This window comes from Chiloscyllium plagiosum, unplaced genomic scaffold (genome assembly GCF_037043375.1).
Source record: "Chiloscyllium plagiosum isolate Xiang-an unplaced genomic scaffold, Cpla_swu_hap1 HiC_scaffold_11, whole genome shotgun sequence".
In the NCBI taxonomy this organism is placed as follows: domain Eukaryota; kingdom Metazoa; phylum Chordata; class Chondrichthyes; order Orectolobiformes; family Hemiscylliidae; genus Chiloscyllium; species Chiloscyllium plagiosum.
In genome coordinates this window covers 25,616,566-25,642,314 of record NW_028270149.1, presented here as the reverse complement: position 1 = coordinate 25,642,314, position 25,749 = coordinate 25,616,566, and the positions used below count along the sequence as shown (strand labels likewise).

At 39.7% G+C, this 25,749-nt stretch overlaps 1 protein-coding gene across 3 annotated transcripts in view; it reads left to right on the top strand.

Moving 5' to 3' along the window:
* Window positions 1–25,749, top strand: part of abcb7 (ATP binding cassette subfamily B member 7) — a 100,700-nt gene that overhangs the window by 45,293 nt on the left and 29,658 nt on the right. For all 3 annotated transcript variants that reach the window (XM_043704996.2, XM_043704997.2, XM_043704995.2), the window contains exons 5-11: window positions 11,014–11,146; window positions 14,305–14,573; window positions 15,332–15,420; window positions 15,518–15,605; window positions 16,905–17,079; window positions 21,439–21,596; window positions 21,826–21,989. In XM_043704996.2, coding sequence (XP_043560931.1) covers window positions 11,014–11,146; window positions 14,305–14,573; window positions 15,332–15,420; window positions 15,518–15,605; window positions 16,905–17,079; window positions 21,439–21,596; window positions 21,826–21,989 — 1,076 coding nt within the window. The remainder of the gene's footprint in view (window positions 1–11,013; window positions 11,147–14,304; window positions 14,574–15,331; window positions 15,421–15,517; window positions 15,606–16,904; window positions 17,080–21,438; window positions 21,597–21,825; window positions 21,990–25,749) is intronic.

The following is a 25,749-nucleotide window of genomic DNA, read 5'->3' as shown; positions in this document are numbered from 1 at the left end:
CATTGGTATTAATGCATAGGTTGAACAAAGCATGAGGTTCTAAAAGCAGAAAATAGGGAGTTAAGCATGTTTTAAAAAGTAGAACCTTGAAGATGGTGATCTCCAGGTTGCTATCAATCCCGTATGCTAGTCAGAAAATATAGTATGATGTTCCCTTTCTGGACCTGTCCACCTCCATCAATGACGACCGACTTAACACTGACATTTTTTACATGTTGGCTATATAGAATAGTCCATCTTCCGTAGTTACACCGGTACCACTCCCCATCTGTTCCTCTGCTACATTGATGACTGCATCGGCGCCACTTCGTGCTCCCGCGAGGAGTTGAACAGTTCATCAACCTCACCAACACATTCCAACCTCTCCTTAAATTCACCTGGACCATCTCTGACACCTCCCTCCCCTTCCTGGACCTCTCCATCTCCATCAATGACGACCAATTTAACACTGACATTTTTTACAAACTCACTGACTCCCACAGCTATCTGGGTTACACCTCTTTCCACCCTACCTCCTGCAAAAATGCTATTCCGTATTCCTGATTCCTCCGTCGTATCTGCTCTCAGGAGGTCCAGTTCCACCACAGAACATACCATATGGCCTCCTCCTTTAAAGACCGTAATTTCCCTTCCCACATGGTTGAAGATGCCCTCCAACACATCTCATCCACGTCTCACACCTCCACCCTCAAACCCCACCCATCCAACCGCAACAACAACAGAACCCTCTTAGTCCTCATCCTCCACCCTACCAACCTCTGCGTAAACCGCATCATCCGCCAACATTTCTGCCACCTACAAACGTCCCCACCACCAGGGATATATTTTTCAGCCTACCTCTATCTGCCTTCCACAAAGACCGTTCCCTCCGTGACTACCTGGTCAGGTCCATGCGCCCCAACAACCCATTCCTCCCCCACTGGCACCTTCCTCTGCCACCGCAGGAATTGCAAAACCTGCGCCCACACCTCTCCTCTCACCTCCATCCAAGGTCCCAAAAGAGCCTTCCACATTCATCAAAGTTTCATTTGCACATCCACCAATGTCATTTATTGTATCCGTTCCTCCCGATGCAGTCTCCTTTACATTGGGGAGACTGGACGCCTCCTCGCAGACTGCTTTAGGGAACATCTCCAGGACACCCATACCATTCAACCCCACTGTCCCATGGCCAAATATTTCAAATCCCCCTCCCATTCGGCCTCCTCCACCGCCACTCCCTCGCCACCCAACGCCTGGACAAAGGACGCCTCATCTTCCGCCTCAGAACACTTCAACCCAGGGCATCAATGTGGACTTCACCAGTTTCCTCATTTCCCCTCCCCCTACCTTACCCCAGTTCCAACCTTCCAGCTCAGCACTGTCCTCATGACCTGTCGTACCTGCCTAGCTTCCTTCCCACCTATCTGCTCCACCCTCCTCCAACCTATCACCTTCTTCCCCACCTCCATCCACCTATTGTACTCTTTGCTACTTTCTCCCCAGCGCACCCCCCCCCCCCCATTTATCACTCCACCCTGGAGTCTCCCTGCCTCTTTCCTGATGAAGGGCTTTTGCCCAAAACGTCGATTTTCCAGGTCCTCGGATGTTGCCTGACCTGCTGTGCTTTTCTAGCACCACTCTGATCTCCAGCATCTGCAGCGCTCACTTTCGCCTAGAATAGTATGATGTCAGTTTAGTATGTGACTAAAAAAATGGAAATTTCATCTTGTGGGAAAATTGAGAACTAGTTATCAATTTAAAAGAAATTAGGAAAATGTTGTTTCTGAGGATCATGTCTTTGGAAGTCTCTTCATGAAATAATTGACAAAGCAGAATCTGATTATTTTTTATGATAGTGATTCATAGAATCTTAAGAGGCTGAAAGATTATTGGGGTAAATGATAGTGGATTTTTTTGGTTACAACGAAATCAGCCATAATTTAATTGAATGGAAGAGCAGGCTTGAGGGGCTGAATGGCCCTACTTCTCCTGATTCATGTAGCTATATGTACCTTCGTTATGACTGTACACATTTCTCAATTTCTTTCACTAATCTAATTTAATCTAATACTTTGGTAATCCTGTCAAGGAAGAGCCTTTATGTTTGTGCTGGTTTCAATTGAAGGAATTTAATCTCAATGTTAGTAAGGAAGCCATGATTAGACTTGTTTTGCACATTATTTTATGCATTAATGAATTTGCTGTGATTGATGAAGTGGTTATAAATCACAACTCCAAATGATCTGTTTCTGCAGCTAAGTAAAGAATGTTCACAATCTTTTAGTATTTACATTTGATCAACTTTGTAATGTAATAATCTAGTGAATGTGATTTGAGTAAAGGCACTAAATTAAAATAAAGTTAAAAATGCAAGAAATAGTAATTTAAGAAATGAACACTGAAAGAAAATGAGGGATTTAAATGAATTTTAGTCAGAAGAAGAACCAAAGTCCAAATAATTGTGTTCCATCTCTGTTTTCATGCAAAAGCTTTTGCTTCAATCCTTTTTAAACTTCCTTTTTTGCCAGGCAATCATGCTGTGTATGCTGTAACACATACGAGCAACAAGGCGACAAGTTATCAGTTAAAATTCTGTAGGAAAAGAGTTTTTTATAGGATCCTGACAGTGTGGAAACAGGCCATTTGGCCCAATAAGTCCACACCGACTCTATCCTTGCATTTCCCATGGCTAATCCACCTAACTTACACATGCCTAGACACTCTGGTCAACTTAATGTGGCCAATCCACATCTTTGGACTGTGGGAGGGAACCAGAGCACCCGGAGGTTGGTAGCAAATAGGAGGATGCACTTCATGCTGATTTTTCTCCAACTCAGCTCCATTCTTCCTCACTTCCCAAAGTTAGTAATGAAGTTTAGTGTGGTCATTGAATTTTGTGTTTTCACCAAACTAAAACAGATTTTTTGGCAACTAATTAAACAAGTTGTATTAGCATCCATTTTGTTAATTTTTAGCTTAGATACCTTGTATTCGTGAAATAGTTTGTGGAGGCTGAAAGCTAAAGACAAAAAAAAAATCAGCTACAGTTCATAACTTGTCACAAAGCTAAATTATACAAATGATTTACAAATGACTCACGTAAGACTTTCTTTTGTACATCTGAGAAGCCAGGGAATGGAACTACATAATTTGTTCCTTCAGAGAACTAAGACCAGCACTACGGGCAGAATGCCTGCTCAGTGTTCTCTGCTATTTTCTGAAAGTCAGAAATTTTAAAAAAAATCATCTTCAGCATCACAAAGAGAGAGATGAATGTTCCGGATGTGGTGGCATGACATAACTTGACTAATAATCCAGAGGAGAAAGTGAGGTCTGCAGATGCTGGAGATCAGAGCTGAAAATGTGTTGCTGGAAAACTTTCCTCATTCCTGAAGAAGGGCTTATGCCCGAAACGTCGATTCTCCTGTTCTCTGGATGCTGCCTGACCTGCTGCGCTTTTCCAGCAACACATTTTCAGCTAATAATCCAGAGGCCCAGGGTAATGCTGTGGGACATCGGTTTGAATCTAAACATGGCCGCTATTAGAATTTAAATTTAATTAATACGTCTGGAATATAAGACTAGTATCTGTAATAACAACAATGAACTATCATTGATTGTTGGAAAAGCCTATCTGGTTACTGTTCTTTAGGAAAAGAAATCTGCTATCTTGATCTGGCCAATAGTTCAGGACTCTCAGGAATGTGGTTGATTTTTGACAGCCGTCTGAAATGGCTGAGCAAGCCGTTCAGTGCAAACGTAATGGATGGACGACAAATGCTGATTTTGTTAATGACACTCCTGGTCCCTGAAAGAAACAAAAGAGGAAAAATGTGTTTCTTTATTCCAACCATTACACTGTGTAGTCAATATTTATCTCTTTCAGAATCTGATTACTCTGCCAGGTATCTTCCAAGAGATCCCAGTTTTTTTATTTTTATTTGCTGCCTCTGTGAACTTTGTTTATTTTGGAGCTTGAAGTCTCCAAATGCAAGTTGTTTCTTTTGACCTGTACTTGCATGGGTCCGAAGCTAGAGGGATCCAAGTTATTTTCTTGTCAGGGTCAAGACACTGGGAGGTAGGGAGGGTAACCTTCAGTCTTAATATTAATATTCAGCAACATAAAGTGTCTAGTATTTAATTATTTAATATTTAATTAAATTTGTCAAGCTTGTTCTGATCAAAATAAGACTTGTAATTAAACGTGCAATCTGTTCAGTTATTACTTGAAATCTCTTTCTTTGCATGCTTTCTTGGTAAATGCAATTTTTCTCTTTAAAGATGCCTTCCAAAATTATACTGATTTTGTTTACAGTTTTATAATATATAGTTATGAAATTAACTGTATACCCTGTGCCCTGAAATCATAGCTTTATTCACTTGGGACACATGACTGCATTGCCCCTAAGCAATTTGGTGTTCTATCCTTATGGAATAAATCATATCATGCAATATACAGTGTTCTTCACAAATATAGGATTTTGTCTTTTGATCTGTGCTTTCCTTAATTTTAAGTGCAGAATTGATGTGCAGTTTTAGAGCATGTTTGCAATGTTTTCATGACAGTTGAAAACAAAACACACTATCTATTTCATTATTCTGTTTAAAATGTATTGCATGATTTTAGCATGTGACTAATTTTTTTTGTCTGTTTATTTGGAAGCTGGCTCTTGTGTATATTAAGTGTGTGTCTAGCAGTCTATATGCACAGTAGGTTTTTAAGTCTGTTAATTGATCCACTAAACAAGTTGTCTACTACATAACTCATGTTGCCGATGTTATATATCATCACTGGATCAGTCAGCCACAGATTCAAGTGGCATAATGGCTTCATGACATTCTCTTATCTCAGGTAAAAACAAGAACTGCAGATGCTGGAAACCAGAGTCTAGATTAGAGTGGTGCTGGAAAAGCACAGCAGGTCAGGCAGCATCTGATGAGGAGGAAAATTGATGTTTCAGGCAAAAGCCCTTCATCAGGAATCTCATGCCAGTGGTAGCCTTTGGTATTTTATAGGTGATTTGTGATTTTACCATTTACTACTAACAAATCTGTTATCAGATGTCAATTTCACTGAACATTCAACAATAAGAACCTCGTATTTACTTTACACCTTGAACATTGCTGGAAAAGCACTGTTATAATGATATAATTTTTGACAGTCAGCAAGGAGATATTAAAGTAAATTAAGGTTAGAAAGGTGATATTAAAGGGCATCTTAGAGGCAGAGAAGATCAGATAGGAGATTTGGAGCTTTGGGTTTTGAAAGCTTGAATGCCAATGGTAGATCAATTTATAGTTGGTAATGCTCAGTAGACCATTAAAGGAGTGCAAATATCACTGAAAATTGTAGATCTGGAGGAGATTAGAGATGGCATGGGACAAGCCATTCACTGATTGAAAATAAATTTCAAATCAAGGTATTGATTAATCCTGGGATCAGCATATGTCAATGAACTCATGGGTGATTGTGAATGCACTTGGATGTAAATAAGAAAAGGGGCAGTGGAGGTTCAGATGGCCTTTATTTTGTGGGCAGTTACAACATGGGAGGCAACCCAAAAGCAGTACAGTAAGACAGTCCAGTCAAGGTATTGACAAAATTTGAGTTCTATACTATTGTTACATGGCTGCATTTAATAACTGAATGGAATCTACTAAAATACAACATGTTTTTCTCTTTATACGGTATTTAGATTGGTTTAGATTAGATTACTTACAGTGTGGAAACAGGCCCTTCGGCCCAACAAGTCCACACTGACCTGCCAAAGCGCAACCCAACCAGACCCATTCCCCTACATTTACCCCTTCACCTAATACTACGGGCAATTTAGCATGGCCAATTCACCTGACCTGCACATTTTTGGACTGTGGGAGGAAATCGGAGCACCCGGAGGAAACCCACGCAGACACGGAGAATGTGCAAACTCCACAAAGTCAGTCGCCTGAGGTGGGAATTGAACCCGGGTCTCTGGCGCTGTGAGGCAGTAGTGCTAGCCACTGTGCCACCCACTGTGCCACCGTGCCTGTCCTTCATTCAGCTACAGCCCACTTGATCATAGGAAACTTAAAATTAGGAACGGGCCACATTTCCAATTGGAAGTATAGACTCCCTTGAATCACTGGTGTGCTGAACGTTTTCTGGAGTGGCCTTTGAGCAAGGAGTTTTTTTTGGTACTGTGGTCATCAGTAAAAAGATGAATACTGTGGAGCTTTATGGAGTTTCCCTTTGACTGCATGGAAGAAGTATCTTAGTTTGAGCCTTGTAGGATGTATTATGAGCTGAAAATGTGTTGCTGGAAAAGCGCAGCAGGTCAGGCAGCATCCAAGGACCAGGAGAATCGACGTTTCGGGCATAAGCCCTTCTTCAAGAATGAGGAAAGTGTGTCCAGCAGGCTAAGATAAAAGGTAGGGAGGAGGGACTTGGGGGAGGGGCGTTGGAAATACCTATCGCATTTCTAACGCCCCTCCCCCAAGTCCCTCCTCCCTACCTTTTATCTTAGCCTGCTAGACACACTTTCCTCATTCCTGAATAAGGGCTTATGCCCGAAACGTCGATTCTCCTGGTCCTTGGATGCTGCCTGACCTGCTGCGCTTTTCCAGCACTACATTTTCAGCTCTGATCTCCAGCATCTGCAGTCCTCACTTTCTCCTCGTTGATGTATTGTGACTCATTTTCCATGCGTTATTTTGCCTTTATCTTTATCTGTTCTCTTTGGTTAGAAACATTTATTTTCGTAGAAATTTACAGCACAGAAGTGAATATTCGGGGTGTAGGTTTGTTCTCTGAGCTGTAGATTTGATATCCAGACGTTTCATTACCTGGCTAGGTAACATCATCAGTGGCAAACCCCAAGTGAAGCGAAGCTGTTGTCATCTGCTTTCTATTTTATATGTTTGTCCTGGATGGGGTTCCTGGGGTTTGTGGTGATGTAATTTCCTGTTTGTTTTCTGAGGGGTTGATAGATGGTATCTAGATCTATATGTTTGTTTATGGCGTTGTGGTTGGAGTGCCAGGCCTCTAGGAATTCTCTGGCATGTCTTTGCTTAGCCTGTCCCAGGATAGATGAGTTGTCCCAGTCGAAATGGTGGGTTTTTTTCCTCCGTGTGTAGGGCTACGAGGGAGAGAGGGTCATGTCTTTTTGTGGCTAGCTGGTGTTCATGTATCCTGGTGGCTAACCTTCTTCCTGTTTGTCCTACGTAGTGTTTGTGGCAGTCCTTGCATGGAATTTTGTAGACGACGTTGATTTTGTCCATGGGTTGTATTGGGTCTTTTAAGTTTGTTAGTTTTTGTTTGAGAGTGTTGGTGGGTTTGTGTGCTACTAGGGTTCTGAGGGGTTTTAGTAGTCTGGCTGTCATTTCTGAAACTTCTTTGATGTATGGAAAGGTGGTTAGGGTTTCTGGCTGTGTCTGGTCTGCTTGTCATGGTTTGTTCTTGAGGAATCTGCGGACTGTATTTTTTTGAGTATCTATTCTTCTTGAATACGTTGTATAGGTGGTTCTCCTTTTTTTCCGAAGTTCACCTGTGCTGCAGTGTGAGGTGGCTCATTGGAATAGTGTTCTGATACAACTACGTTTGTGTGTGTTGGGATGGTTGCTGTGTAGTGAAGTATTTGGTCAGTGTTTGTCGGTTTTCTGTATACGCAGGTTTGTAGTTCTCCGTTGTCCGTTCTTTCGACTGTGACGTCCAGGAATGTAAGTTTGTTATTGGTTTCTTCCTCCTTGGTGAACTTTATGCCTGTGAGGGTGTTGTTTCGTTTTGTGATGACAAAGGTGTCATCTACATAGCGGACCCAGATTTTTGGTTTGATGGTTGGTAGGGCTGTTTGTTCTAGTCTTTGCATTACCACTTCTGCTATGAATCCTGATAGCGGAGATCCCATGGGTGTGCCATTGGTTTGTTTGTAGATTGTTGTTGAAGGTGAAGTGGGTGGTGAGGCACAGGTCCACTAGCTTCATGATGTTTTTGTTAGTAATGTGATTGATGGTGGTTGGGGTGTGTGTGATGGTCTCTTCTAAAAGTGTGGTAAGTGTTTCCATTGCCAGGTCGATGTTGATGGAGGTGAACAGTGCTGTTACGTCGAATAAGATCATTGTTTCGTCTTCCTCTATTTTGGTGTTTTTCATGATTTTTAGGAATTCCTACGTGGAGTGGATGGAGTGCTGTGACTCTTCTCCTAGGTATTTCAGTCTTGCGTGTAGTTCTTTGGCCAGTCTGTAAGTTGGTGTTCCGGGTAGTGAGACTATGGGTCTGAGGGGGGCTCCTGGTTTATGGATTTTTGATAGTCCGTAGAATCGTGGGGTGTTGGTCCCATCTGGTTTCATTTTCTGGAATTCCGTCTTGTTTAATTATCCGGAATTGTGTAATTTTTTTAGGAGATATGTAATTTTGTTTCCTAGTTGTGGGGTCGGGTCTAGCGCCACCTATTGGTAGGTGTTGGTGTCTGCGAGTAGTGCATTGGCTTTCTCTATGTAGACCCTTCTGTTCAGGATGCCTGTGAGCTGACCCTTGTCTGCAGGTAATGTATCGATGTTTTTGTCTTTTTTGAGGTTTCCTAGGGCTTTCTTTTCTTGAGTGTTCAGTTTGTTTCCTTCCCTCTTTCGGCTCAGAGTAGGTGCAACTGTCTGTCTGATCGTTTGTTGTGTTTCTTCCGTGAGTTTGTTGTCCTTCAATGTGGTTTCTAATGCCACTAGGAAATCCTTCTTGTCAGCGTCTCGGTAATTGAAATTTAGTCCTTTTACTAGTACCGTTTTTTGTGTGTCTGATAGGGTTCGGTCTGATAAGTTCTTTATCCATGCCCCTGTGTTATCAGTTTTGTCTTTGTTTGTGAGTTTGTCAAGTTTTTTCTTCAGGTCCCGATTTTTCTTTTTCTGTGTTTGTCATTGTTTGGTGTTTATGGCTCGTTCTACCGCGCCTGTCCATTTTTGATTTGTTGCTTGTTTGAATAACGGTTTTTGGCGCGCAATTTCCCATTTGTATTTTTGGGGTCTGTGGTGGGCGTAATTGATTAGTTCTCGGAGCATTCTGCGGCCGTTTCGTTCTGATAAACTTCTGGCTAACAGGCTAAGAAAAGACATGCCAGAGAATTCCTAGAGGCCTGGCACTCCAACCACAACGCCATAAACAAACACATAGATCTAAATACCATCTATCAACCCCTCAGAAAATGAACAGGAAATGACATCACCACAAACCCCAGGAACCCCATCCAGGACAAACCTATAAATAGAAAGCAGGAGACAACCGCTTCGCTTCACTTGGAGTTTGCCACTGATGATGTTACCTAGCCAGGTAATGAAACGTCTGGATATCAAACCTATAGCTCAGCGAGCAAACCTACACCCTAAACCTCAACCTGAGCTACAAACCTTGCAAAAAAGTGAATATTCAGTAGAGTAGGCCTATGCTGGCCTCCAGATGTCATGGTGGCTCAGTGGTTAGCACTGCTGCCTCACAGAACCAAGGGCTCAGGTTCGATTCCAGTCATGGGTGACTGTCTGTGTGGAGTTTGCGTGTTCTCCCCCTGTCAATGCGAGTTTCTGCCGGGTGCTCTAGTTTTCTCCCATAGTCCAAAGATGTGTAGGTTGAGTAGGTTGGCCATGCTAAGTGCTGTGTCGTGTTCAGGGATATGCAAGCTAGGTGGATTAGACATGGAGGGTCAGTGCAGACTTGAAGTGCCGAATGGCCTCTTTCTGCGCTGGGATTCTATGACTCATGGTCTTCCACTTCATCTTATGCTGTCCCTTTTTGTTTCTTCATTTGTACTTCTCTAGTTTTCTTTAAATGGATATTTCTCTTTAGTTATGCTTTTTTCTGCCCTTCCTCAACTTTGATCATGGAGAATGTAGAATCTAAAGGCCAGGTTAGTCAGCAGGTATGTTGCTCACTCAGTATATCAATTGACTAGTAAGATTTTAGCATGCAAGTATTAACCTTTATTTATTTTCAAAAAAAACTTCTCAAATGTTCTGTGGCAACTGATAATTCCTAAATATCTTGTGACAATCTGATCTGAAACATTTTCCAGTTTTGTGTCGCTCAAGTGACATCCCTATGTCCTCAAGAGTATGTTTTTTTTAAGTCTTTGTTCAGATCGTACCCACAAAAATGGACGTGAACATAGCAAGGGAATCATTCAGCCACCTGTTTGTGCTTTACTGGGCAACCATATCACTGGCTGCATCTGGGATGTATGATTACATGGAGTTCTTTTTCTTCATCTGTGTATCTCTTTCCCCCCCTCCCACCACCACCACCACAAAAGTTCAGTTTATTTCTAGCACCATCATAGAATTGAATATCTGCACACTTAGAAAATAGCAATGGTGGGTTTTTTTTAAAGAGTTGTTGTGATTTAAATGCAGAGGGCTAATTAAGTTCACAAATTTTCCTTTGCCTTCTTGCTGCTTTTTTGATCTGCACAATGATTTGCAGCCACAAAAGGAGACTATTTGGCCTGCCATGCTATGTGTAATTTCTGAAGCTTGGATGAATATTGAAAGAAGTGGAGGAAATTTTAGCCTCTGATCAAACTTATGCCCGTGGGTAGCTTCTAGTGGCTGGATGAAGATTGACATTAGTAGAGGCTATAATGTGAATGATGGTGTGGGTTTGCAAATCCTGGCCTGATTTTAAAAATAAACATTGGGTACTTGTATCAATCTGTAATATTGGTTTGATCAGAAGTGGCTTTTTTTTTAATAATAAAAAGACAGAATTATATAGATCTGCATTGTGTTTTTATGAATGTATTAAATGTTGAGGTGCAACTGTTTACTTTAATACATAAAAATATGTTGCTGTCATTTTTGTTTAAAGTAAACATGTAAATACAGTAGAGCAATGGCATCAGCTGCCAGCTATTAGATGTTGCAATGAATTAAATCTTTACTGCCAACTTTTTACAGCACCAAGGACTTGACATTTAGAAGTGCCTCTAGGACCTTTATTCAGGAAGCTGTAAATCAGTCAAATTATTCACTAGGTGTAGTGTTCAACCTTTTGTAATGTTTGCTCATGTGTCTTTGCAGCTCATGAATATAATGGTTCCCTTCATGTTTAAATATGCAGTGGATGAACTCAACCAAATGTCAGGTAGTGTTTTGAACCTGAATGATGCAACTAGTACAGTCATCACCATGGCAACAGCTGTCCTTATTGGCTGTAAGTAAAATATTTTAATTTGCTTGACAGATGTTGACTTTCTTGCAGTGCAGGTTGCAATGAGTAGCAAACGTTTCTGGCAGGAGAATTGCAGAGAATTTTCTTTTCACTTTGCATAAATTTATGCATTGTGCACTAGATTCTTACTGGAATGATTTGAGTTTACAGATTATATCAAAATATATGTAAATCACACTTCTGTTGCAAAGAAAAGTGAGACATAATGTGGCAGGAAACTAAGCCTGAAAGGGTAATAGATTTATCGTTTTAAATTTGTGTGCTGAAGCAAATAAAAGGGTTAGACCTTCAATCTACTTCATGTGATGACTCATTGCCTCATTTGTTTAGCTGTTGCAGTAGAAACCCTAATGGTGCGGGAGAATCAAACAGCACAGAAAGCAGTTACTCGGTCCTTCATGCTCATGTTGTGTCTGTGGAAGAGCTCTCCAATAAGGCCAACTCCCATACTGTTTTTCCATGCATGCACAACGTTTCAGGTGTCAACCCTTACAGACAAAAATGGGTTTAAAACTGGGTAGTAACATAAAAATGGCAGACAGCATGTACAATATTACAAGTATTGGATGTATTTCAAGTACAGACCATTCTGATGGTCTCAATTTGTAACGATCACTTCTTTTTCGTGTCAAAACAAAAAGCAGGCCAAATGTCTTTTGTGCAATTGATAACGCCGTTTTGACTGCGTTAGTTTTTTTTTCCTCTTCAGTCGAAGACACTAATGACATTCCAAAATTACTAAATAATCAAGGGGCAAAAGAAGGAGAGGAAATAAACACTAAGTATCTCAATAGAAAAAGTGCAAGTGAACCTTCTGGGGCTAAAGGCCAGTAAGTTCAATGGAGCTGCATCCCAAGCTATTAAAAGAACTAGCAACAGAGATAGTGGATGGACTGGTAGTAATTTTCTAAGAGTCCTTAGATTCTGGAAATATCCCAGAGGATTGGAAAACTGTCAATGTAATACTTTTATTTAATAAGGGAAGAAGACACAGAACAGGTAATTATAGGCCACTTAGTTCAATGTCTGTTACTGGGGGAAAGTATTTATGCCCTTTTCTCAAAAATAAGAAAGAAGTTTAACTGAAATTGACAATACAAGTATTGATTTAGATCAGAAGATGCTCTGGCAGTTGGGGGAATTTAAATTCAGTAGGAAAAATTCTGGAATTAAGAATCTAATGATGATCAATGTCTGGTTTAAAGAATGACTAGTAATAGTGTAGCATTTAGAAATATGTAACAATCAGAGTCAACCTGGCTTCATGAAGGGATAATCATGCCTCAAATTTAATAACTCTTTAAGGAAATAAACAGCATGATAGATAAAGGGGAAGCAGAAGATGTAATATATTTGGATTTTCAGAAATCATTTGATAAGGTACTACACATTAGGTTACTTAATAAGCCAAGAGCCTATGGTGTTGGAGGGGGTACATTGGCATGGATAGAGGATTGGATAGCCAATGGAAGACAGACAGTCAGGATAAGGGGGCTTTTTCAGGATGGTAACTTGCAATCTGTGAAGTGCCACAGGTTTCCATGTTGGGGCCACAATTATTTACAACATATATTCATAACTTGGATGAGGAAACTGAATGTACTATAGCCAGGTTTGCAGATGGCACAAAAATAAATGAGAAGGCAACTAACAAGGAACACAGAATCTATCTTGGAATGTAGATATATTAAGTGAGTGGGCAAATGGAATATAATGTGAAAAATAGTGAGGTGATGCACTTTTGCAGGAAGGATATTATTTAAATAGAGAGATTCCAGAAAATTACAGTAGAGGAATTTGGGAGTGTGCATGAATCATAATAGCTAATCAAAGTTCAGTGGTTAATAGGGAAGGCAGTTGGAATAGGAGAAAGTGAGGACTGCCGATGCTGGAGATCAGAGTCAAATATGTGGTGCTGGAAAAACACATCAAGTCAGGCAGCAGCCGAGGAGCAAGACAATCGATGTTTCGGGCGGAAGCCCTTCAGGAAGGATAAAGGCTTATGCCCAAAACATTGTTTCTCCTGCTCTTCCAATGCTGCCTACCCTGCTGTGCCTTTCCAGTACCACACTCTTGAAGGTAATTGGAATGTTGGTCTTTATTCCAAAGGTAATGGCATAATAAAGTTTTTTGCTAAAACTATTAAAGGCAATCCTCAGACCACAGCTGGAATACAGCTTAGGCCCACTATAATCCATAAAAAGGTTGATTAGGCTGATACTGGGTAAGGAGGGACTTTTTATGAGGAGCGTTGAGTAGGTTAGGCCTTCACTCATTGGAATATAGAAAAATGAGAGATGACTGTACTGAAACAACAATTCTTAGAGGACTTGACAGGGTAGATGTGGAAAGGTTTCCCATTTTGGAAGGATCTAGGACCTGAGGGTATAATCTCAGAATAATGAGTCCCACATTTAAGGCACATGAGGAATTGTTTCTCAAAGGGTAATGAACTACAGAGAACTCTAAAGAGTGTTAAGTATATATGAGGCTGCGATAGACACATGTTTAATTAGTACAGGAATCAAAATGGAGTTATCAATTATCAGATCAGCTATGATTTCATTAACTGGTGGAGTAGACCTGGGCTGCTCCTATATCTTATGGTCTTGAGAACGCTGACTTGTTGAATTATCTTTCTTGCAAAGTGGAGTTTGGCATCTTTTATTCATAGCTGAGTTTTAATGGTGAATCTATTCCAACAAAAGGCTGTGTCAAAACTAAGTTACGTACTTGCCTTGATCAATATCTATAGTTTTTGTAGGGCTTGTTAGACAGAGCAGCTATCCTGTCTAACATCTATTCCAAACCCTTCCAAAGTCAGTATTGATGATGCCATTGTAATGTTCTCTTCGGGATCAACTAGCTTACTAATAGTTTATTGAAATTTGAGTTCTTTTTAGTCTGCATGGCTCAGCCTTTAGTGCATCAACTTGCTGAACCATCAGAAAATAATTGTTGTGTTGTATTTTTGCTAATGTATTGTATGTGTAACAAAGACATAAATAATGTCAGTCATAACTTATTGTTCAGTTTTGAAATTTGATTAAAATTTTCATTTTCTTCATGAAGAAATTAACTTTGAAATGATGAAACATGTTTTCAAAAGGTAATTAGATTTTTCTAAAATTCCTTTGCAGATGGTGTTTCAAGGGTTTGTGCAGCATTCTTCAATGAACTCAGGAATGCTGTATTTGGCAAAGTAGCCCAAAGTTCTATCAGGCGAATAGCCAAAAATGTCTTCCTCCACCTACACAACTTAGATTTGAGTTTCCATCTCAGCAGGCAGACTGGTGCACTCTCAAAAGCTATAGATCGAGGGACAAGAGGTATCAGTTTTGTCCTGAGTGCCTTGGTGTTTAATCTTGGTCCCACCACATTTGAAGTGCTGCTTGTCAGTAGCATTTTGGTAAGTGCTGCAGCTTTTTGCGCTGTTTTCAATATTTGTGCCCTTTGTTGAATAAAGTATTTTTAATAAATATGGTGGATCAGGGAATGAAATATAGTATCAGGGATTGTTTACTACAGGAGCATCGATGAGACCATATCTAGAGTACTGTCTACAGTTTTGGTCTCTTTAATTAAGAAAGGACAGAATCGCATTAGAAGCAATGCTAAGAAGGTTCATTGAACTAATTCCTGGGATAAGGAGGTTAATTTGTGAGGAAAGTTTAAACTTGCATCCAGAATGAGTGGATAATCTTGATGAAACACATTCTACGGCACACTTGCTGAATGGAGGTTTTGCGTTATAATGAGGTTACAACTAGGGATACAGTTTAAGAATGAGGTCTCCCATTTAAGACCACGATGAAAATTTTCTGAGTATCATATATCTATGAAATTCATTTTTCCCCAGGGAACAGTGAAGACAATGTTCTTGACTAACAAGAAACTCAAGTTATTAGGGGTAGGCAGAAAAGTGGAGATTCTCAATTCCAAAGTGAAATGGCTGTAATCAGACCAGTCATGATCTTATAGAATGATAAATCAGGCTTGAAGGGCCAAATGGCCATCTGTTACTAATATCTATGCCTAAATGTATCAACTCCTCATTAGAATTCATGTTCAAATGCACAAAACTGCATTTACCTAAAGTTAACAGTAATGACTATAGCAAATTGTAAATTCTAGAAATGTTTCACTTTAAATGTTTATTTCTTACAGTATTATAAATGTGGTGGACCATATGCGTTAATAACTCTGGGAACTTTAACTGCATATTCAGTTTTTACAATTGGCATCACACAATGGAGGTACTGTAGCAATGTTAAATCTATTTCATTTCAGTTTTCTTCTTAACCAACAGTGTCTTTGTGATGACTTTAAAAATGTTTAATTTCTCACTTGTAGGACTCGATTCCGAATTGAAATGAATAAAGCTGATAATGATGCAGGCAATGCTGCAATAGACTCGCTCCTGAATTATGAAACTGTGAAGGTAGGATGTGTAGAATTGTTTTAATGATTCTAAACAACCTTGTATCAAAACAAAAATAATTCCATCTTTTAAGATTATACAATTTGGATTATTATGCTCTTCCTCCCCTGCTCTTGTTACAACTCTCAATGTCAAAGTGTTATAAAGTAATTAACACCCCTAGTATAAGCAATTCTTTGAGCGTTGGCTCTATCATATGAATTTAATTTTATTCCCTTACGAGCTATGAGCGATTTAGATTATACGTCTTAAAGTTTGATTGTGATTGTGTCCAAAAACAAACATTAGACACTGTTGATAAATGTAATCATTGCAATTGCTCCAGAATTAGTGACTGTCTTGGATGTAAGAGTTATTATGCAAGAGTGAATTTCGTGGTACTTAAGGTTTAGATTTTTGCCACATGGATGGAAATGCTGGTTTGGCTGCAATATACCTTTTCTCAAAGGTAGGTTGGTGTAATATTGGCAGAATTCTCTCTCTCTAAGCAACGCTTGCTCATGGAAGTATAGTAAACTTCAACACCATATCTCAAACTGCTCTCTTTGCGATTATATTGTTAGCTGCTGGGAGAGTAGCTAAGTAGGCAATGTTTTACACCAATTGCAAGTTAACCCAGGTGTGAGACTAAGCTGAAAGTATGTATTTTAGCTATCAAATAGTGCCAATGGTGGGAATGTAGTAAACATGACTAAAAAGTTCCTTTGTTACGTTAGTGACACACTAGGGAATTCTCAAAAAAAATTGATAATGCTGGAAAACTTAGCAGTCTGGCAACATCTGTTTACGTTTCAGATTTCCAATGTCTGCAGTATTTTGTTGTTCTTTTTGGGAATTTTCAAATTTCATCCCAGGTCTGCTTTAAATTGATGTCACCTGGAGCACTGAAGAAAAATATTGGCTTGCATGTTGAGAAGGTGAAAATTAGCAAGAGGTAGTGCTGCTAGTTGCCATACAATCAACTTTGTAGTTGGACATTGGATGATCAAATTCGTTTTGGCTGCAATGGCCCCATAGTCAGGTTGTCAATGCAAACATTAAAAATGCAACTTTGGAAAGCTGACAGACACTGTCTGACATCCATGGAAATGTAACTTGGTAGGACCTCGTACTTTCAGAAGAACGTCAAAACATAATATTGAGGAAAAGATGGGAATATCTTAAGAACAGATGCCTTAGATTCTGCGGAAAAGCTTTTCAAACTTATACTTGTTTTTCTATAAATTTAAGAAAGCTCTTGCTGTGCAAAACTAGCTATCCATTGGCAAAAGAGTACTGTAGTTTAAATTCCTCTTTCAGTATTTCAACAACGAGAAGTATGAAGCGGCAAAATATGATGGATACTTGAAGACTTATGAAAATGCTTCTCTGAAGACTGCCTCAAGCCTTGCAGTACTGAACTTCGGTCAGAATCTTATTTTTAGCTGTGGCCTGACTGGAATCATGCTACTTGCAAGCCAAGGAATCCTAGCAGGTACTGTGACTAAACTGGCAAATTTGCTTTAAAGATTTATAGCCTGGACATTTGGATGTGTTATTCTTTGTAAAGTTCCTCCCCTCATTTAGTTGGTTTGTTTTTTGAGTATTAATCCTACTTCCTACTTTTTTTAAAATTCATTGATGACCTGCTGAAGAACCAACTATGTTGGGTCCCAGGCGATATCTCCCAACATCCACCTGTGTTTCTACTTGTTGGAGTCTATATTTACTTTGAGGACCGGGAAGTTGCTTTGCTACACTTGAGGAATAGTGACTCACTGACTGAATTGTTGTGAACACCAGTGGCAATGGCTGCAGGCATAAGACCAATATGCTAGGTTTCTGTTTATTCATTTATAGTATATGGGCATCGCTGACAAGACTAGCATTTATTGCCCATCAATAGTTGCCCTTGACAAAGTGGTTGTGAGCTGTCGCCTTGAGTTGCTGTTGTCCATTTGCTGATGTTCTCATGACGTCATCAGTGAGGGAGTTTCAGCGTTTTGACCCAGGGACAGGGAAGGAATAGTGAGAAGTTCCAAGTCAGGGTAGTCATGTGTATCCTGCAGGTAGGTGACCTGAGGCAATTCAGTGCCTCGAACAAGCAGGAAAATTACTTGACTCCATACAATTCTTGAAATAGCCTATTTAGGAATAATTTGAGAATGCTTCTGTTTTTCCCTCCCGCATTCCCTTTGTCAATTATGAAAAACGTAATTAAATAATACATTTTTGTGCTATGTTTAATCTATTAATTTCAAATCCAGACACCGTTCTCATTATTCATTGCATCAACAGCAATGAACTGACGACTGATCTGAAAATCGAAGGAAGTTTTATTTGCTAAACTGCTATAGCCCTCAGAGCCTAGAAATTCCTGATATAAACTTTTCTTTGAATATTCAGTGTGATGACCATTTCATTTTAATAAGCATTTGAAAAGTGATAATTACAAGTCTTTGTACAAAAACTGCAGCATCAAACTGCAATCACGACAAGATGACTGTGTGTCCTGTTTTTACCAATTCAAAACAATAGGAAAAATTGATAATGTTACTATAATTCAGTGTGCCATATTTCTAAAAAGTGATCTTTAAGACTTTGGTTATTACAATTTAGGCTTATAGCATTAAAAATGCATAGCATTTTAAGCTGGAGTTCTGACATTTTTCTTGTCTCCTTCAATAACCCTGCCATCTTCATATTTGCATCCTTTTGTAAAGATGATCTCTTTGTTATTACCAGCACATAAAAAGCACAAGTCAGGAGTCTGATGGGTGATGCAATCGCACTCAAAGCTCAACAGCATCCAGACTAAAACTGCCTGATTGGCATTTCTCACTTAGCTTAAACATCCACTACTGATTTTTCATTGATGCACATATGATCATATCAGAAAGATAGGTGGGAAAGTACACTGGAAAGTGAACACAGGCTGTATTATAGATAGGTTAATTGAGTGGGCAAAGCTCTGGAAAATGGACTATAATTTTGGAAAGTGTGAAATTGTTCATTTTGGCAAGAAGGTTAAAGTATATTATTTAAATGATGAGAGCTTGTAGAAGGATCTGGGTGTCCTGGTGTATGAATATGACAGACTAGTATGGAGGTACAGCAAGCAATTAAGAATAGATGCTTTTTATGTTCACTTATGGCTAGGCCAGCATTTATTACCCATCCCGAGTTGCCCTTGAGAAAGTGCTTTCTTGAACTGCTGCACAAGGTAGACGTGCAATGTTAGGGAGATAATTCCAGGATTTTGACCTAACCGCTGCTGAAGAAATGGCATTATATTTCCAAGTCAGTTTGGTGATTGGCTTGGAGGGGAAGTTGTAGGTGGCTGTGTTCCCGTGTATCTGATGCCCCACCTAGATGGAGTTGATCATGGGTTTGGAAGATGCTGTCTCAGGATCTATGGCAAATTTATGCAGTACCAATCGGCCAATGCAGTACCAATTCCTGATGCTAATTCATGTTTGTATATTCAGTGTTAGCTGCAGCATGCACTACAGCAACTTGCCTTATTTCTCAAACTACTTCAGTCATCTTGAAGCAAAAGAACATCACATGCATGGGAATGCCATCACTTCTAAGACCAATACCATTTTTATTTGGACATTAATTATTGCTGGGTGAAAATTGCAGTGTGGGAATACCTTTACTTCCAGAAAGCAACCCATCTTCCCCCTACTTAGAAGCAGTTTGGGATAGAAATTGGTGCAGGCATGGAACCAATAATCACATGCCAAGAATGGGGCAATGGCAGGAAAGAACAACTAAAGCTGTGGTTTATATCAGCAAAGTATCGTTGAATAGGTCAGACTTCCCTCCTTGTTTCGACTTATGCTTCCTTCCCCTGTCCGAATTAAAATTAGCACTAATGCTCAATGCAGTAACTGATAAATCCTGTTTATTTTTAATAGTTCATGGAATGTGGGCATTGCTGGCTGTACCAGCATTTACATAATCAGCACATCCCTAATTGCCACTGGAGTGACTTGCTTGTTGGGGCCGTTTAAGAGGGCAGTTAAGAGCCAACCACTTTGCTGCTGGTCTTAACTCGCACAGAGGACAGAAATGTAAGAACAACCGATTTCCTTCCCTGAAGAACATGAGTAAACAGGATAGCCTTTTACAACAATAAATTACATGGTTGCCATTAGAGTAGCTATTCACTCCAGATTTTCATTTATTCAGATTTCATCATCTGCCATGGTGGGTTTCAAACCCACATTCCCAGTGTCCTTGGCCTAATCATTTTCAGCTGCTTCAGTTATGGCCTTCCCTCCAACATAAGGTCAGATGTGGGGATATTCACCATTACTTTACAATGTCAAGCATCCACAAATATCCATTCTCTCCACCACCAACACTCTGTAGTAGCAGTATGTACTATCTTTAAGATGCATTGCAGCAATTCACAAAGATCCTCAGACCACCTTCCACACCCATGACCACTTCCATCTAGAAGCACAAGGGCAGGAGATACAAGGGAGCACTATCACCTGCCACTCACTGTCTTGACCCGGAAATATATTGCCGTTCCTTCACTGTTTCTGGGTCAAAATCTTCTACTTTCAACCCTAATGGCATTGTGGGTCAACCCACTGCAAATGGACAATTCAAGACAACAAGTCACCACTGCCTTCTCAAGGGCAACTAGGAAGGGGCAATAAATGCTGGCCAGCCAGCAACACCCACATCCCACAAATTAATTGAAGAATTCGCCTGGCTTTCTTGGGTTACTAATCCAATGACAATGCCCCATGTATGCTCACATTCAACTTTTTGTATTCTTCCATTGGCTGTGGATGTCATTGAAAAGGTTAGAGTTTGTTGCCATTTGTGATTATCTGGAAGCAGATGTCGTTGAGCTACCTTCTTCAACTGCTGCTGTCCATGCGATGTAAGTATACCCATAGTGCTGGTAAAAACTCCACCATTTTGATCCAGCAATAGGGTATAGTTCCAAGTCAGGATGGTATGTGGCTTGTTGAAGAACTTGTAGGTGGAGAAATTCTCATGTGTTTGCTGTCCTTTTTCTTGAGGAGGTTAGCTTGCCTGTGATTGGAAAGTGTTGTCAGAGTAGATTTGGTAAGTTGCTGCATCATGTAAATGGTGCACATTGTTGCTGCTGTGTGTCACTGGTGGAGGGAGTGAATCTTTAAGTTGATAGATGGAGTGGGGTCAGTAAGGCAGGCTGCATTGTCCTGGATAGTGTCAAACCCAGTGTGTTTGAGATCACATTCATCCAGCCAAATTGAGAGTATTCCATCATCACCTGACTTATGGCTTGTAGATGGTGCACAAGCTTTGGTTGTTGAGGTGTTACTCCCTGCAGAATTCCCAGCTGATGACCTGGTCTTGTAGCCACAGTCCAATTCAGCTCTAGGTCATTGGTAATAACCATCAGCTTAGGATGTTCATAGCAGGGATTCAGTGATGGTAATGCTTTTGGATGTCGTAGAGTCATAGAAATGTACAGTATAAAAACAGACCCTTCGGTCCAACTCATCCATGCCAACCAGTTAGCTTCTTTCTTGTTGGAGACAATCGTTGGCTTGCACTGCGCAATGGAAAAATTACATGCCACTTATTAGCCCAAGCCTGAATGTTTAGGTCTTGCTGCATATGGGTGCAGACTGTGTCAGTATCTGAGAAATTGAAAATGACTGCTTTTTTTTTAGCAATCATCAGCAAGTATCTCTTCTACTTCATTAAATTCACTGCCTTTTATTGGTTAATGCGAATATTGTTATATAGTAATAAGCTCCTGTTGAGGTCTTTGTTAATACTACTTCAAGTTGAATTTATGTCTATATACAAGTTTATGGTAATACTCGTTCTTTTGTAGGTACACTGACAATTGGAGACCTGGTGATGGTAAATGGCCTACTTTTCCAGCTGTCTCTTCCCTTAAATTTTTTGGGCACGGTATATCGAGAGACACGACAGGCGCTAATAGACATGAATACTTTATTTACCTTGCTAAGCGTTGATGCAAAGATCAAGGTAATGTGACACAGTTGTTGAAAGTCAACATGTTGATGTAAGACTCTAACTTCCACATTTTACTTTGTATTCTAAAAAATATAACTTGAAAATGTTTAATAATTTGAGACCTCTCCTTCAGTTTTTTAAGATGTCCCAATGGGAAATTAGATGCAAGTCATCTTGTGTCTTTTTGTTTTAACCTTACATGTTGCTCTTAATTCTTAATTTTGTTTTTTTGGGTTTTTAGGATGTAGAAAAGGCACCAGCACTGCAGGTTTCTCCTGAGAAATCTGCGATCACTTTTGAAGATGTTTGCTTTGAATATATCGATGGTCACAAGGTCCTTGATGGAGTATCATTTGAAGTTCCTGCTGGGAAGAAAGTGGCAATTGTAGGTGGGAGTGGTTCTGGGTAGGTAGTTATTTACACTAGTAATCTTGCCAATTCAAACTTTATTATTTGAAATTTGCCTCCACTTTATTTGACTCCAAAATTTTGCTAAGTTATCTATCAGATGCTTTTTGTTACCTTTCACTTATGGATTGAACCCCTAACTGTTTTCCCTTTTTAATTCAGAGTTGCTGTCCTCTGATGTCTTTGATTCAATAATTGGTTGAAAAAAGGATAGGGGAACTTTTCAGTTGATCTCAACCAATGCTATTTATCTTGTTCTTTTATTTTCCTCTTAATTTGAAAGTGAGCCATTTGGAACCAAATGTTCTTGTTTTTGTTATTCATCATCAACAGTAAACCTTTAATTAAACATTGAGGATTACATCCTGTAGCATGTGGGGCCAGATATATTTTACACACATGCATTTTATAATATTAAAAAATATAGTTACATATCATTAAGAAAGAACAATTCAGATTATTGAGAGACCCAAAGCTACTTTCTGATTCCAACAATGAATTTCGTTCTCTTGCCAATGACTCTTAACCTGCTTCCTGGCTATTTCACCAAACTAGATCAGAACCTTGGCATCATCTCTTTATTTTCAGAAATTAATTTCAAAGCCCCATCATCACCCAATATGTTAATTTTTATATTGTGTCCTCCCCTTACCTCTAATACAGTTAAAGGGGAGGTGATGATGTAATGGTAATGTTACTGGACTAGTAATCCAGAACCCCAGGCTAACGTTCTGGGTGCATGGATTTGTACCCAACCATGGCAGATGGCATAATTTCAATTCCATAATATCTGGAACGAAAATCTAGCCTAATTGCAATCAGGTAGCCAATTATTAAATATCTTTGTTAAAAAGACATCTGGTTAATAACAGAGAGAGAAATTTGCAATCCTTACCTGGTGTGGGCCTCTATGTGACTTGAGACTTACAGGTTAACTCTTAACTGCCCTCTGAAATGACACTCAATTGTATGAAACCACGGCAAAGTCTAAGGAAAACAATGAAACCAGTTGGACAACCTGTCATCTACATAAGAACCAACAATAGTATACCCAACTCTGTGTTTTCACGTCATGTCAATTTTTATGCCAAATTTGGGAGAGCTATCCCACAGACTAGTCAAGCAATAGCCTCCTGTCATAGTCATTGTCTAGAAGATATAATTCCATAACTCTGTCCCAAACAATCACCATCCCTGGGTGTACCCTGTTTCACCATAGGGAGCAAAATGGTGACACAGTGGTTTATAGGTGGAAAAGAATTGCCTGGGGAGTCCTCAACATTCACTCAAATGTAATCAAGTTGAACCTGCTGATTATTGCCCTCGTTTCCACCCCCCCCAGCTGATAAATCAATGCAATCTTTAAATGCCATTTGGAGGAAGCACGAGAGTGCTCAGTATTACAGATGGGAACTTCAATGTCAATTATTGAATGGCTCAGTAGCACCACTACCTGACTGAGCTACCTGAATCCCAAAAGAGAGCTGCTAGACTTTTGTTGTGGTAAGTGGAGGGGTAATCAACAACAGAGAGAAATCAACTTGACCTCATTCTTGTCATAAATGCATACATTCACGATTCTGTGGGGAGATGTAACCACAGCTCAGTACTTGTGGAGATCAAGACCTGCCTTCACATTTAGAATATAATACAATGGAGGTTCTGTGGCACTACCAGTGTGCTAACTTGAACAGACCTTGAATAGTTCGCGTAATTCTCAGTTGGATATCCACAAGGTGCTGTGGGCCATTACCAGCAGAATTATATTTGATTGCAATTTGTAACCTCAGGACCCAGCATATCTCCCTAATGTACCATTCCCATCAAATGACAAGGTTAACCATAATTCAATGAAGAATACAGGAGGATATGCCAGCTGCTGCACCAGGCATCCAGAAAAAGTGAGGTGTCAACCTGGTAAAGCTGATGAACAACACATGCCTGTTGCATTAGAATGATTCAATCAAAAGACTAAATGATCTCTCATCAACAGATCAGATCTAAAACCTGCATTCCTGCCACATCCAATCATGAATGGTAGTGGATAACTATGCAACTAACAAGAGGTGGAGGTTCAGTTAATGTACCATTCTCGACAATGCCGTAGTAAAACTGGGGCTATTGGGAATCCAGGAAAACTCTCCGCTGGTTGGATTCATACCTAACATAAAGGGAGATAATTGTGGGTGTCAGAGGTCAAATATTTCAACTCCAGCACATCACTGCAAGTGTTTGTCAGGATAGTACCCATCTAGGACCCATCCCCCTTCAACAATTACCTCCCCTCTATCTCACAGGATGTTTTCTGATTGCACAATGTTTACCACCATTCAGAAAACCTTAGATATTAAAGCTGTCAGTGTATATATGCAGCAAAACCTGGACAAAAAATAGGCTTCTGTTAATTCATGGCAAGTAATATTGTACCACAGGTGCAGGTGAATGTGTCTACACTGCAAGGACTGCTGCAATTGGAGAAGACTGCTCTCCACCTCCTCCAAGGCATTTCGGGATGAGCAGTAAATGTCAGCCAGTGATGGCCATATGCCAGGAACGAATTAAAACTGTTTTCCATGGCAGATTTCCTTTCTTTCCAGCTATATATGCATGGCTTTTCTTCAAAATTCAAATAACAACATTATCACAAAGCAGAAAATAGAATAATGCATCAAAACAGACCATTCAACCCAACTGTTTCATGAGCCTTCTCCTGCCATTCTTAATCAAACTCTTAGTAATTCTAATGAAAGTCATAGTCCTGAGATGCTTGGTCTATTCATTCTTTCCACATGCTTGACCTGTACAGAATTCCGGCATTCTATTTTTATTCCCTAAATTTGGTATTCCTCTATTCATTTCTTCTTGTGTTTACCTAGCTTCCTTGAATATGTCAATGCCATTTACTGCAGCTACTCCCTGTAATGAATTTCATATTCTAGCTACTCTTTGAGCAGAAGAGGAACATTCTATACCTGTTGCTATTATCAGTGATGTTTTTAATTAATTATCCCTCAATTAGAAATTTCCCATAAATTGAAGTACTTTGCCTTTATTCTCAATATTTCAAGTTTCATATTCTTGAAGGCCTCTGTTAGGTCACCCATCTATCTTTTTCTACAGCAAGAATTCCAGTCTGTTTAACTTTTCCTGATAGAAATATTGGTATGTTTCAAATAAATCCTTTGTGCACCTTCTTGGGTACATATCCATGTTGTTTTATAATATGGAGTCAAAACTGTGCTGAAAATTCCCAATTTTGGATTAACCCAGGTTCTATAAAAATTTAATGAAACTTTGTTTTTTGGAATTCTGTTCCACTAGGAATGAAACCCAGTGCTTTGTTTGCTCGTTTTAATGGCATTATTAACCGTGTTGCTACTTTCATCAATTTGTGTAATCCACATTCCTTTGCTCCTCTGTCATTTGACATTTATTATCCAAAACAGGCCATGACTTTCTGCCAAAAAAGCATTGCCTCACAATTGACTGTATTGAAATTTATTTGCTACTTACACACCCACTCTACAAGTTTATTAATGTCTTGTATTTTGTGGCATTTTTCCTCGGTGTTAATTATAGGCCCCAAATTTGGCATCACCTGCGGATTTTGAAATTGCATTTCTAATTCCCAAGTCCAGAGTTTTTCTGTAAATCACTCACGTTGGTGAATGTGGAATACATTTTCACTTTTGGCAATGTAGTTGCACATAACCCTGAACCCTATTTTTTTACCTGCTCCCGGAGTCTGCATGCTCTG